Raw genomic sequence first — 13,909 nt, 5'->3', positions numbered from 1 at the left:
CAACCAAAAACAGAATGTGAGATTGCTGCAGAAGTGGAACAAATAAACTGCCTAAGGCAGGATCAGCTGATTGAGGAAGGAGGCAAAATAGCTTTAAAAAACAAAAGATAGACATCATATTTGCATAAATTCTTCTGCACTTAGCAACTCTACTTTAAATCACCAGAGGCCTAGACTCATAGGAGAAACATTAGGGAAGTTGTAATTTCTGTACCCATATTGGCTAAGTAAGACTGGTAACAAGCAAACAAGGACTGTGAATTCTTCAAAGTTTTCTTACGATGTTTCAACAAAAGAAATCTAGAAGTTCCTTCTCCAGAAAAAAGTGACCAGTGTTTTTATTCTTGGGTGCTAGTGTTGTCTTGCGTTAAACTGAAACCCAAGAACACCAGCTCTGTGTCACCAGCAATGACATCTGAGTTGGTTCTTCATTTTGTTTCCTGCCACAGAAGGCCAATTCTGCAAGAACAGGTATCATTTCTTTAATGCCATCAAGGACAAATTAAGGTAGAAATAGTTTTTCCCAGCCCCCATAAAAGTCCTATACCCAAAGGGGTCATGGTAATTAGTATAGTGATGTGAATTAAAGTCCTGACGTCCAAATTTCAGAGTCCTTCGGGGGAAAAAAGTCTTCACGTACCTAAATAATATGTGATGTGCAACCTTTCAGTGAAATTAGAATCGGGTCTGGAGCATATCAGTAAAACATAATATTTCTTGTAGGGTGGAACGTCTCAACTTTCACAGATCATGTCTTACCTGTGAATTTGCAGAGGGGAAGGGGCGGGCAGAAGGAGAGAGAGAAGTTGCTTCCCAAACTCCCTCCTAATTCTTTGCATTTCGATCCCAATCCCCTGTCTTATTACAGAAACACACACACACACACACACACACACACACACACACACACACACACACACACCTTCTTTCCTACTCATTACAGATACCTCCATTCTGCAAATCAAAAAAATGACAGAACGAAGACAAATCAAAATGTTCAGACACACCCCACACATGTCTATGATGTACTTCATCTAATGAATCTTCGAGGTTACCCTTGTGCCAGATGTGGGAATAAAAAACTGAATGAGTCCTTAAGGGACTCACAGTTCAACAGCAGCGGCCAATGGTACATCTTGACTTGTACAACTCAACCCCAACTCAAACTCAGAGGACAGGACAGTGTAGGGAGAGAAGGCCACTGAATGAAGAAGCTTAAGGGTCTGCTGCTACCGACCGCCCAGACTGCAGCATTCCCCGCTGATTTCCCCGCCACCCAAGCCCTTTCCTTTCCAACCTGTCCAGATTAATTTCTACAATTCCCCTTGCACGGAGTCTCTGTCCTGCTCAAGAAGCTGCAGACTCCTCCCTACTTATCACCTGTCGCTCAAACTCTCCCACTTCAAGTCGTCCACGGGCTGGCCCCACTGACCTGCTCAGGTTTATTTCTAGCTCAATATGGCTCCCTTCTGCCAATCCCTTTTGGAGGGGTAGGTAGGGCGCGAACCCGATTCCACGACTCACCCCAACTCCTCGGGCGGCCTCCACTCGAAGCCATCTTCACGCACGGCTCCCTCGGTCGTCGGGGCGGATCCCCCCCCTTTCTCAGAACTCGGCATTCGCTTGCGCCCTACCCAGCGGCAGGTGGGTCCCAAGGTATTTTTCACATCACCATCCCCACCAACCGTTCATCTTCCCGGCCACCCCGTAGCGAAGTCAGAGAAAGTCGCGCACAGTTTGGCCACGAGAACCCCACATTACACTTAAGGAAGAGGGGGACAGAAGAGGGTTTGGGGCGGTTGCGAAATATGGAAGGAAAAAATGAAGGGAACGGAAAGGGGACAGTCTCAGCCTCTTCTTCGGAAGGAGCAGGGAAAGGGTAGGGCGAGAGGAGGCTGCAAGAAATGCATTCTTGAGGGAGAACAGAAGAAACTCAAGGGGTTCCCTAGGGAGGAAATCGGTCTGGGGCCCCAGGATAACGCGAGGGCTCCCCCACCCCCCATCATCCCAGGGAGAGAACAGGTTACTACGTATGACCAAGAGGCTTGGGAGCCGGGAGGTGACAGACACAGCCGGGCATCTCCGCAGGTCGAGCGGTAAGGAAATGGACGGTAAGGGGCAGGACGCGCCCCGGGAGAACAGCCAAGCCCCGCGGACGCGGTTGCCAGGACGAACGAGCCGGCGCCTAAGGAGGCTCCGCGGAGAGCGTCTGGGAGCATCGCTCCGCGGAGGCGGACAGGGTTTGGGGTGGTATCGTCTCCCGCAGGGAGACGTGGTCTCCCAAGGCAGTGCTCTCCGAGACAAAGATCCTGCGACGCGAAGTTAACGCTTGAGGAGCCGGCATTTCCCAGCCCCGGCCGAGCTTCCGCGCGTACTCACCGCGTCCTCTCCAAACGCCGGCTGCTCTAACTGCAGTTAACGGCCAGCGCAGGAGCACTCAGCGTGCACGCTCACGTGACTCGGCCCGGGTTTCCCCCGCCCCCTCCGCCCCACGTGACCCGCACAGCCCGCCCAACCCACCTCCCTAGTCAGTGGGTCTCGACTCGCCCCGCCCTCCTCGGCAAGATGGCGGCGCCCAGCTGGGGCGTGCTGCGCCTCCGGGTTCGGGGTTCCGGGCCGGGTGTGGGCAGTCTCCTCTGTCTCGTCCCAAAGCCATTTTGTACCGCCGCTGCTGCCTCTAAGCCCCTGGACGCCCAACAGTTAGCGGAGAGGCTCCGAGCCCAGAAACAGGAACAAAAGGCGAAGAAGGAGCCGGTGAGTCCGGAGGGAAAAACTACAGTTCCCAAGAGGCAGTGCGCTCTGGGTCCCCAGGCGGGCGAGGGTCCTCTGAGAGAATGCAAGTGAAGGTCCTGGTCGGTGGTGGAGAATGGGGAGAAAGCGGAGGGAGAGGTCTGCAGCTTGCGGTGCCTTCCTGTGGGCTGGTCCTTGGGCCCTGCGGGCTCGGTGCTAAGCATCCCCGCTCTCAATTTACTGGGGAAGGCGCGAGTCTCCTGCAAAGATACAGTGATGCCCTCCCTGCCCAGATGCTCACCCAGACTTCTTGAAGATCTTCTCCATCAGGCATGTTCTCATCGCTTTTTCTCTCCCCGTAGGAGCTCAGAAACCCTGTCCAGCGGAGAGTGCACGAACTAGTGCGGTTCACGCAGCAGCTGCAACGAGTCCACCCCAACGTGCTCGCTAAGGCACTGAGCCGAGGGATTCTCCACCAGGACAAGGACCTTGTGGTCATCAATAAGCCCTATGGTCTCCCTGTGCATGGTAAGGACCACGTGGGAAAGGGAGGAAGGCCGCTGCTGCTTTCTGCTACAATTAGGGGCAACACTCAGACATCACTTCGGGGGCTCTCAGCAGCCTTGCATTCAAAGTAATTTAAATTTTTGTCGAGTACTGTCCTATATAAGGCACTATTGAGGAAACAGATCAATAAGACAGTTCCCAGCTTCCAAACAACTGGCTGTCAGCAGTGATTTATGGAATCCCTGTGCAGACCTCCACAGGGATTGTGTAGAAGAATATAAAGGCTGTGTGATTCTTGTCTTCAGGTTATTTTCCACCAAAACGGGGTAAGAGGAAATAACATATAAGAAAAAATTATATGGTGTGTGTGTGTTGGGGGGCGGGATACCCAACAAAACAAAACCCCAGGGGACCTAGAACTTCATGGACACGCAAATGTTTTTGAGTAAATGTTGAATGTGTCAGACAGCTGGAGTGAGTCAGGAAAGATAGAAAAAAAACCCACGAGTTTGCGGGAGAGGGGGAGGCCTCTTTTAGTGGGAAGAAGAATGATTTTTGGAAGGTATGGAGAAGGTTGTACATAAAGGGAAGGAATTAAACCTTGCCAGGTGCTTTGTGTGGATTTTTTTCTCTGTTGACTTTCACAGCAGTTTCTTATCTCCTCATCTCCCATGAGATAATTATAATTTGGACATTTACATTTTGTAGATGAGAAGACTGAAAGTTAGGAAGGTTAAGCAACCTGTCCAAGGTCATGGTAGTTAGGAGAGGACATAGGGTGGAAACTAAGAATGTCTCACCCCAGCAACTCTCAGCTCTCCTGTGATGCTTCGGGAGGGCCTCATGATCTTATATTTCTCACCAGGCCCTACTTAGCAAATTCTCAAGCCTTTGTTTATATGGTAAAAGATCAGGCCTCCTCGTTTTAGTTGCTGATTTTAGTGTGAGTACATATACTAGAGGATTAAAGAATATTTGTGTCCGTGGAGAAAGCTTCATGCTCTAAGATAGTACTTCTCAAACTTTAATATGCATATGAGTTATTTGGACACCTTTTATTTTTTAAAAAAATATATTTTTTATTGATTTTAAAGAGGAAGAGAGAGGGAGAGAGACATAGACACATCAATGATGAGAGAGAATCATTGACTGGCTGCCTCCTGCAGGCCCCCCACGGGGGACCGAGCCCACAACCCAGGCATGTGCCCTTGATCGGAATCGAACCTGGGACCCTTCAGTCTGCAGGTCGACAATCTGTCCACAGAGCCACACCAGCTAGGGCTGGACATCTTGTTAACATGCAGATTTTGGTGAATAGCTGGGGGCCTGAGGTTCCTTTCTAGCGAGCTCCTTGGCGTAAGGATGTTGGGAATCCCCGGATAAGGCCCTGGAAAGCGTTGGCAGTTAATCCAGTGAGGGCTTTCTTTCCCAAGCAGCGTTCTTTGGTGGGGCTTTTCCTGGCCACTCAAGCCTCTGTCTTTTCCCATCGTAGGGGGCCCTGGGGTCCAGCTCTGCATCAGTGACGTCCTCCCTATCCTGGCAAAGGTGCTTCACGGCCACAAGGCAGAGCCCCTGCATCTGTGCCACCGGCTCGACAAGGAGACTACGGGCGTCATGGTGTTGGCTCGGGACAAGGAGGTGGCACACCAGGTCCAAGAGCTGTTCAGGACCCGTCAGGTGGTGAAGAAGTACTGGTATGGAGCCCGCCGTGGCAGCGGTGGTCGGCGTGAAGGCATCCCTTTCTTCTATTCGTGCATTCGTACAGCGGCCACTCCTGTTAACAGGAGGCCGTGTGCTAGGACCCGGGTGCACTGGAAAGGTGTAGGAAGCAGATTTAGTGCTTTGAGCATTAGAGTCTAATAGGGTAGTCGCTCTTAATAATGGCTATACATGAAGACCATTGAAAATTAATTTATACAAGTAATACATGATTTCTGTGATCAAATAGTCAAATGACAGAAATAAAGCACAGAACTCCTGGAGAATCCATCCACTCTGTCATTTTTGTCCCTTCCCTCGGGGCAGTTTGCTTTTTATTCCTCCCGTCCTGTGTCAACATATTTATGGATATATATATATACACACACACATATATATATGTAATATGTACAGTATGTATGTATGTGTATCTACACACACACACACATGTATGTGCGCATATGTATATCACATTGTACTTTCTTTACCCACTTAACTCTGTGTCTTGGGATCTTTCCTTGTTAGTGCATATAGGGTCACCTCAGTTTTTATTAGAAGGAAGATAACAGGAGCAAAAATGAAGACTACTCCTGTCCCCCATCTACTCCTGTTCCCTTTCCAGAGGCAGCCTCTATTACTAGAGTCCCGTATGGACTTCCCGAGTTACACTGGCATGGAGAAGCATGTTACTGTGTGGCAGCGTATTTCGCATTGCTTGCATCCTGCCCTTTCCACTGGGACAGTATATCTCAGAGAGCGATCTGTGGTGTGCATTTAGACCCGGCACCTCTATGGCTCTATCGTATTCCATGGTGTGGGCATACCATCCTTTCCTCATTGACAGATGTTTAGGAATATCCCACTCTTCAGACCTTTTGCGGAGAATATGTGAGTATATCTTCAGGACAAATTCCTAGAAATGGGATTGCTGAGTTGAAAGTACATACAGTTTAAAATTCGAAGACTTAACTGCCCAAATTGCTCTCCAAATTGGGTTTGTCAGTTTTTACTCTCTCCCCCAGGAGTGAGTGTTCAGCTCCTCTCATGTCTGACCGAAGTGTTTTTAAAAGGATTACCACTCAGATGGTAAAAAAACAAAAAATTTTTTAAAAGGTGTTTTATTTTCAGTTTGCCTGTGTACTTTTTTTTTAGTGTTGGCAGTATTACAGAAAGCCCCCATTTCTCCCACGTGGACCCCGTCCACCCAGGCCCCACCCCACCCCACCCCAGGCCTTCACCACCCTATTGTCTGTTGACTGTCTCTCGTGTTATTATTGTCTATTTTGAGTTTCCCTTTCTGTAAACAGACTTTATTTTCTTTTTGCTCGCTTTCTGTTGGGTTGTTTATTATTTTCTACTTGATTTGTAAGTATTCTTTTTGGGTGAGATAATGCATGTGAAGTGTTTAACACAGTACCGAGCTCATGGGAAAAGCTGAAAGATGGAAAGCGAAGACTATTATTATGTATGCAAGTAATCAAAATGTAAGTCTATAAAAAATTGCTGTATTATTTGTGAAAATCCTCCACGAAAGTTCAGAATGGGTAACCATTCTCAGTAATAGGCTTTATAGAAGAATTGAAATCAATTACTTGGGCCTTGATGAATGAATAGGATTTGATCGACGAGGTGAAGAAATGTGTTCTAGACTGTGGGACTGGCAGGCACAAAGGAGTGAGGCATACAGTCCAGTCGGGTGGTGGGTGGTGGGTGGTGGCAGATAGAGCTGGGAAGGTAGGCCAGAAGGTGCAGGAAGCAGAAGTTGCAAGTAGACCATAGTAGGAACTATTGGCTGGCTTTTGCCAATAGCAACTTGTTATGTTATAGTTACTTGTTTGACTCCTCTTACTAGACTGTGAATTCCTTGGGAGCAGGGACTTCTGTCTTGTCCATCTGCATAGATTCGTACCCATCTGAATCAGGGCCTGTTCACATTCAGGGAATGTGGAGGGGATGTTTTTGAGCAGTGATGTTAGGTCATCAGGAAGGATGCTCTGGTAGTTACAACTCGGGTGTAAGTAGGATGACATGTGTCACAGCAGCCCAGACGGCTGGCAGCCTGAAGTGGGCGTCCAGGATGTGAAATGTTGTGTCTGAGTGGGCTTTGCCTCCCTTGGTCAGCGACTTTGGGGTAGGCCACCTAGAACCAGGGGACTCCTGTGATTGACCTGGAAGAGGCTTGAGCGTAAGGACAGATTAAATAGCCCTCTGTCCGACTGTGACTGTGACTGTGACGTGACAGGGGGCGGCCTCTGGCAGAACTGATTCAGGACGACTTACTGAATTGTGGCTGTGGTTTCCGCGACTTCTTTGAACACAGTTCCTCCCCATCTTATCTGCCTGGCAAATAGGGCAGGAATGGGCCTGCGAATTTTTCATTCAGCTCATTTATTTGTTTCATATGCAATCAGGATTTACCATCTTTATGAAAAGAAAAGAGGATATGAAAACCACACTACTCTAATTTTACTTTAAACTGTACATACTCATTTTTATTTTTATTTTTTTAAATATATTTTATTGATTTTTTTACAGAGAGGAAGGGAGAGGGATAGAGAGTTAGAAACATCGATGAGAGAGAGAAACATCAATTAGCTGCCTCCTGCACACTCCCTACTGGGATGTGCCCACAACCAAGGTACATACCCTTGACCGCAATCGAACCTGGGTCCCTTCAGTCTGCAGGCTGACGCTGTATCCACTGAGCCAAACCGGTTAGGGCCATACTCATTTTTAAAGGCTGGAATGAAAGACCATGTTATCGATATAATTTTTTTCTGTTTCCCCTCCCCAAATATTCTGCAATGGACATATATTGCTCGAGGAGTAGAAGAGCTAGGGTTGTAAGAATCGTATCAAGCCCTCAGGCCAAGCACTCTACCAAGAGATCATTTGGGACCCTCTGATCTTAGGAAGGGACCACAGCAGGTCCGCTGTGAAAACCTCCAAGCAGCCAAATCCGAGGAATGCCTCACTCTTGTGGCCTAAGCAGGGTCTGTGTCTCCTCCCCTCCCCCCCCCCCCCCCCCGCAGGGCCATCACTGTGCGCGTCCCCATGCCCTCAGCAGGCGTCGTGGATATCCCCATCGTGGAGAAGGAGGCGCAAGGGCAGAAGCACCACAAGGTGGGTGAGCCGCCTCCCGGGGGGACAGGTTTTCTGCTTGTCCGTCGGAATCACATCTGGATTTCTTTGGCTTCAGATGACGCTGTCCCCGAGCTACCGCATGGACAATGGGAAGATGGTGAGAGTGCGGACCAACCGGAGCGCGCACGTGGCTGTGACTCAGTACCGGGTGCTGAGCAGCACCGTCTCCTCCGCCCTCTTGGAGCTCCATCCTGTTACTGGTGAGGGTGCTGCCACTCCACGGTGGGAGGCACCACTGTCCCGCAGGGTGCCCAGTGCTGCTGGGCTCTGCCCTTCTGAGCAGCTGGTATGGTGGGGGCGGAATTGCAGCTGACTTGTTGGAGAGGCGGGGAGCTCCAGGAGGGATAATAGTTAAAAACAGTAGGTAGCTGTCCGGCCGGCGTGGCTCAGTGGTTGAGCGTCGACCTATGAGTCAGGAGATCAAAGTTCGATTGCCGGTCAAGGGCACATGCCTGGGTTGTGGGCTCGATACCCATTGTGGGGCATGCAGGAGGCAGCCCATCAGTGATTTTCTTTCATTGATGTTTCTATCTCTCCCTCTCCCTTCCTCTTGGAAACCAATAAAAGTATATATTAAAAAACAAACAACAAAAAGAAACAGTAGGTAGCAGAAAGATATAGTTTGTTTATACTTATTTAAAATAGTGCCAAGTGGTTTCTCAAAAAAATTAAGCATAGAATTACCATGTGATCCAGCAATTCTACCCCTGGGTATGCATCCAAAAGAATTGAAAGCAGGGATTCAAAAAGATGCCTGCACACCAATGTTCCTAGCAGCACTATTCACAATAGCCAAAATGAAAACCTCCCAGGTGTCCACTGACAGACGAATGGATGAGCAATGTGGTATATCCACGCAGCCTTAAAAAGGGAGGAAATTCTGACACGTGCTGCAACAAGGAGGGACCTTGAGGGCATTATGCTGAGTGAAATAAGCCAGACACAAAAGGGCAAATATTGTATGAGTCCAGGGATATGAGATGCCTAGAGTCGACCTAATAGAGTCCTGGTGGTCCCAAGGGCTAGAGGGGGAAGGAGATGGGAGGCTATCTCTATATATAAAAGCCTAAGTGACTGGATGACCAGCCGGTCGCTATGACGCATACTGACCACCAGGGGGCAGACACGTAATGCAGGAGCTGCCCCCTGGTGGTCAGTGGGCTCCCACAGCAGGAGCGCTGCTCAGCTGACAGACGCTGGGTTCACAGCTGGCAAGCGCAGCTGCGGTGGCATGAACCTCTCCCGCAGACCCTCCCCCTGCGCGTCCCAGGGGTGGCGGCGGCAGGCGCAGCCTGGCCTGGATGAGCGGGAGCGGCACAGTGCCTAGCCGGGGCTTGGGCTCCTCCTCACACTACTTTGTGCTGTGTGGGATCAATGCAGGCAGCAGGCTGGAGCCCAAAGAGCTGGCAGGCAAGGCCGTGCTGCAGTGGTGCAGAGGTCCACTGATCCCCGCTGGCCAGGCTGGGGGACCCCACTGGTGCACAAATCCGTGCACCGGGCCTCTAGTTTTTTTTATAAAGCTGTTATTTCTTTTTTATTTTTAATATATTTTTATTAATTTCAGAGAGAAAGGGAGAGGGAGAGAGAGATAGAAACATCAATGATGAGAGAGAAACATCGATCAGCTGCCTCCTACATACCTCCCACTGGGGATGTGCCCGCAACCAAGGTACATGCCCTTGACCGGAATCGAACCTGGGACCCTTCAGTCCGCAGGCTGACGCTCTATCCACTGAGCCAAACCGGTTTCGGCTCTTTTTTATTTTTAATATATTTTTATTAATTTCAGAGAGAAAGGGAGAGGGAGAGAGAGAGAAACATCAATGATGAGAGAGAATCATTGATCGGCTGTCTCCTGCACGCCCCGCACTGGGGATCGAGTCCGCAACCCATAGCTTATGCCCCTGACCGGAATCGAATCCAGGACCCTTGAGTCTGCAGGCCAACACGCCATCCACTGAGCCAAACCAGTTAGCGGCGGGGAGCTGGTGTTTAATGGGTACAGTTATAGTTCAGGACGATGCAAAATTTCTGAGATGGATGGTAGTGCTGGCTGCACAACAGTATGAATGTATTTATGGCCACTAAGCTGTACACTTAAAAGGGTTCAAATGGTAACTCTTTATGTTATATATATTTTGCCACAATAAAAAGTAAATGTAAAAGAAATGTAAAACAATACTATTGTGTTATATAATAAAATTGTTTTTTGAAAACCCAGCATGGCAGAAATAGACACCAAGTTGATGCTAATGGTTATCTATGGTGGAGAGGGGACTGTGAGGGGGAGGGGAAATTGGGGGTGTAACAGTATTTATAATGTTTACTCCCTAATAGCTTTTAGGTTGTTATATTGTCCTTTATACTTGAATGTACTAGTAGTTGGGGCTTTGCCAGCTTACTGTGCTTTGAGTTAATGGGTTAGAAGCAGATGCTGCCAGTGGCACTGTTTCTGTAACCACTCACAAGTCTTCTCTCTCTTTTTCTTAAAGGGGTAAAACATCAGCTTCGCGTTCACCTGTCTTTTGGATTGGATTGCCCAATCCTTGGCGATCACAAGTACTCGGACTGGAATAAGTTGGCCCCCCAGGTAACTGGGTTTGACCCGAAATGCAGCCGACTATGGGGCAGAACTTGGGCCTCCCCATGTGAGCCCCTAGTGAGACACAGCAGGACGTGCTGAGGGGCGCCAGACGCAGCAGCACCAGTTACCAGTGTAGGGAGAACAGGAGCAGCCCGCTGTTGCCCTCATGCCCCTGCAGGGCCTCAGCAAACCTTTCTGCTGTGTGATTGGTCTTAGACTTTGGGGTTTTTAAAAATATATATATATATTTTTTTATTGGGAGAGGAAGGAAGAGGGGGAGAGAGATAGAAACATCAATGATGAGAGAGAATCATCGATTGGCTGTCTCCCCCACGCCCCACACTGGAGATCCAACTTGCAGCCCAGTCATATGCCCTGACCAGGAATCGAAACGTGACCTCTTGGTTCTTAGGTCAACGCTCAACCCCTGAGCCACGCCGGCTGGGCAGGTCTCCGGTTTTGTCAGGAGGCTGTGGGGAAAGGAGGCTCTCTGAAGGCTCATAGTCACCTTTCATGCTGCTGAAGAGCCGTGCTGGGCACTTCTGGTCCTGGTGCCCCAGCCCATTCCTTGGAGGGCAGAGAACTGGCCACTTGGGCCTCCCTGCTGTGGCGGGGTGCTCCCCCTTGGGTCCCCAGCCCTTCCTGTTCATGCTTCTGTGGGAGGCTGCCATGCTGCCTCTCCCGGGGGTGCTCGTGTCCGGGGCCTCCATGCCAGGCTTCTGACGTGCATTTGGTCAAGGGTGCACTGCTGCTGGCGCCGCTCTCACAAGGCGTCTGTTCTTTGTGCAGAAGCTGTCTGCCGGCATTCTGCGGAAGCTGGGGCTGCCACAGTCGAAGGCCCGCCACCTCCCTCTGCACCTGCATGCCCGCCAGCTCGTCCTGCCTGCCCTGGGGTCCAGGAAGGAGGAGCTCAACCTGGTCTGCAGGCTCCCTCGCTACTTTGTACGCTCCGTGAGCCGCCTGGGCTTAGAGCTGCCGAGTCAGGATCCAGACGAGCAACAAAGCTGAGCCCCTGGGAACTCAGGGGAGACACCGGGGCCCCTGGGAGCTCAGGGGAGACGGCTGGACAGTGCGCACTGGCCTTGAATTCTAACCTTTGTTGAATGGACGCGGCTAACTTCTCCTGTGGGACAGACTCCAGAAGAGCCAAGCGAGGAGTTGAAGGACCCCAGCTGCTCAGGGCTTTTACTGGAAACTGAAGTGTATTTTCTGATACTGGGCCACATCCTGGGAAAGCCCGTGGGAAGTCTCCCGGCCTCGGGGTCATCTTGCCAAAATGGAAGAGAGCCCAGGACCAGGCAGGTGGGGATCAGTGACTGGAAACGGAGAGCTGCAGCACAGAACCTGTGAGCAGGCACTTTTCACCCAACAATAAAGTTCTTGGTCCACCAGGAAGGCTCCTGTGGTTGGGACGCGCGTGGTTGGTACTGACGGACGAGAACGTCAGAAGCAGCCCGTCACTGTCTTCGTGGAGCTGCGGGACCATGAGCAAGCCCTTCTGCTTCGTTTTCCGTCTCAGGTTTTGTAGACACACAGTTCAGGGATTCCCTCCAGCTCCAGCCTGTGAGCCATGCGTCGCCTGTGGTCCGGGACCCGGGATGGCTGTGTGACAGCAGGAAAGCTGATAGAGACGCAGGCAGGTAACGGAGGAGTGGCACGGGCAGGTGTACACGTGGTGAGGGCACACGCTGTCTGAAGAGGGTGTTTGATGGCTCCATCTGGGTGTGGCTGTGTGGGAACAGCTGTTACAATTATTTCAGAGTCAGGAAATCCAGATGTTTATGTGAAATCTCCCCATATGTTGCTAACTAAAGCAATTAAAAAATATTTTTATTGATTTCAGAGACAGAAATATCAATGATGAGAGAGAAATATTAATGAGCTGCCTCCTGCATGCCCCACACTGGGGATCGAGCCCACAACCCGGGCATGTGCCCTGACCGAGAATCGAACTGTGACCTCCTGGTTCATGGGTTGACGCTCAACCACTGAGCCACGCCGACTGGGCCATATATAAATTTTTATGTAGATGCATGTTTTCGTTTCTCTTGAGTACACTCCTAGGAGTGCAATTGCTGGGCCATATGGTAACTCTTAGTCATACAATAGTTCTTGCTTAACACTTTGTAGAATTCCAGATTTTTCCAAAGCAGTTGCACTATTTTCCTTACCAGCAACAATGCATCACGGTTCAGTTTATCATCAACACTTGTTATCACCCATCTTTCTGATTAAAGCCATCTTGGTGGATGTGAAGTGCTTTCTCATTATATTTTTATTACATTGAGGAATAATTGACATAAAACATTAGTTACAGGTGTACAACATAATATTTGTCTGTTGTAAAATGATCACCACATAAGTTAACATCCATCACCATACAGTTACAAATGTTTTTTTCTCATAATGAGAACTTATAAGATCCATTCTCTTAGCAACTTTAAAATATGTAATAAATACAGTATTATCAATTGTAATCATCATGATGTACATTATATCCCCATGTCTTACTTATTTTATAACAGGCAGTTAGTACTTTTGGACACTTTCACCATTTGCCCAACCCTCACCCCACAACCCACCAATCTATTCTCTCTATCTAGAGCTAGGTTTTTGTTTTGTTTTTATTTTTTTTAAATAAATTTTTATTGAGCCAAAACCGGTTTGGCTCAGTGGATAGAGCGTCAGCCTGCGGACTGAAAGGTCCCAGGTTCGATTCCGGTCAAGGGCATGTAACTTGGTTGCGGGCACATCCCCAGTGGGAGGTGTGCAGGAGGCAGCTGGTCGATGTTTCTCTCTCATCGATGTTTCTGACTATCTATCACTCTTCCTTCCTCTCTGTAAAAAATCAATAAAAATATATTTAAAAAAAAAAAAAAAAAAAAAGAAGAGGACCGTGGTCCCACCCGGTCCCAGCTAAATAAATTTTTATTGATTTCAGAGAGGAAGGGAGAGAGAGAGAGAAACCTCAATGATGAGAGAATCATTGATCGGCTGCCTCCTGCATGCCCCACACTAGGGACCGAGCCAACAACCCTGGCATGTGCCCTTGACCAGAATCGAACCTGCGACCCTTCAGTCCGCAGACGCTCTATCCACTGAGCCAAACCAGCGAGGGCAAGCTGACATTTTTTAGGGTTGTGCTGGGTCTAATATAAATAGTTTTATAGGGCATATTTTAGTTTCTGAGTATTATTAATGTGAATGAAGCAAAACAGGAAATAACGGTAGTTCCTAGTTTGGCCA

The 13,909-nt window shown here is 49.2% G+C and overlaps 2 protein-coding genes across 24 annotated transcripts in view; one reads left to right on the top strand and one right to left on the bottom strand.

Moving 5' to 3' along the window:
* FAM118B (family with sequence similarity 118 member B) overlaps positions 1-2,481 on the bottom strand; it is a 41,103-nt gene extending 38,622 nt beyond the window's left edge. For 10 of the 23 annotated variants that reach the window (XM_080650714.1, XM_080650717.1, XM_080650718.1 and 7 more), the window contains exon 1: positions 2,380-2,481. Coding sequence is in view for 10 of the 23 variants with exons in the window: in XM_080650712.1 (XP_080506838.1) it covers positions 1,525-1,619 (95 nt within the window). In the remaining 13 variants the exon portion in view is untranslated. Of the gene's footprint in view, positions 1-1,524; positions 1,644-2,379 lie in introns of those variants that run through there. The other 13 variants (XM_080650712.1, XM_080650723.1, XM_080650729.1 and 10 more) reach the window with 4 other exon arrangements.
* Positions 2,482-2,553: 72 nt separating this feature from the next.
* Positions 2,554-13,138, top strand: RPUSD4 (RNA pseudouridine synthase D4). Its single transcript, XM_080649991.1, has 7 exons — positions 2,554-2,754; positions 3,093-3,258; positions 4,730-4,931; positions 7,968-8,058; positions 8,135-8,279; positions 10,572-10,669; positions 11,453-13,138. The coding sequence occupies exons 1-7, from the start codon at positions 2,566-2,568 to the stop codon at positions 11,669-11,671; spliced, it is 1,110 nt and encodes a 369-aa protein (XP_080506117.1). The 5' UTR covers positions 2,554-2,565; the 3' UTR covers positions 11,672-13,138.
* Positions 13,139-13,909: the final 771 nt, after the last annotated feature.

Source organism: Plecotus auritus (genome assembly GCF_963455305.1).
Source record: "Plecotus auritus genome assembly, chromosome: 13".
NCBI lineage: Eukaryota > Metazoa > Chordata > Mammalia > Chiroptera > Vespertilionidae > Plecotus > Plecotus auritus.
The sequence above is the reverse complement of the archived record's forward strand: the minus strand, read 5'-3'. Positions and strand labels throughout refer to the sequence as shown.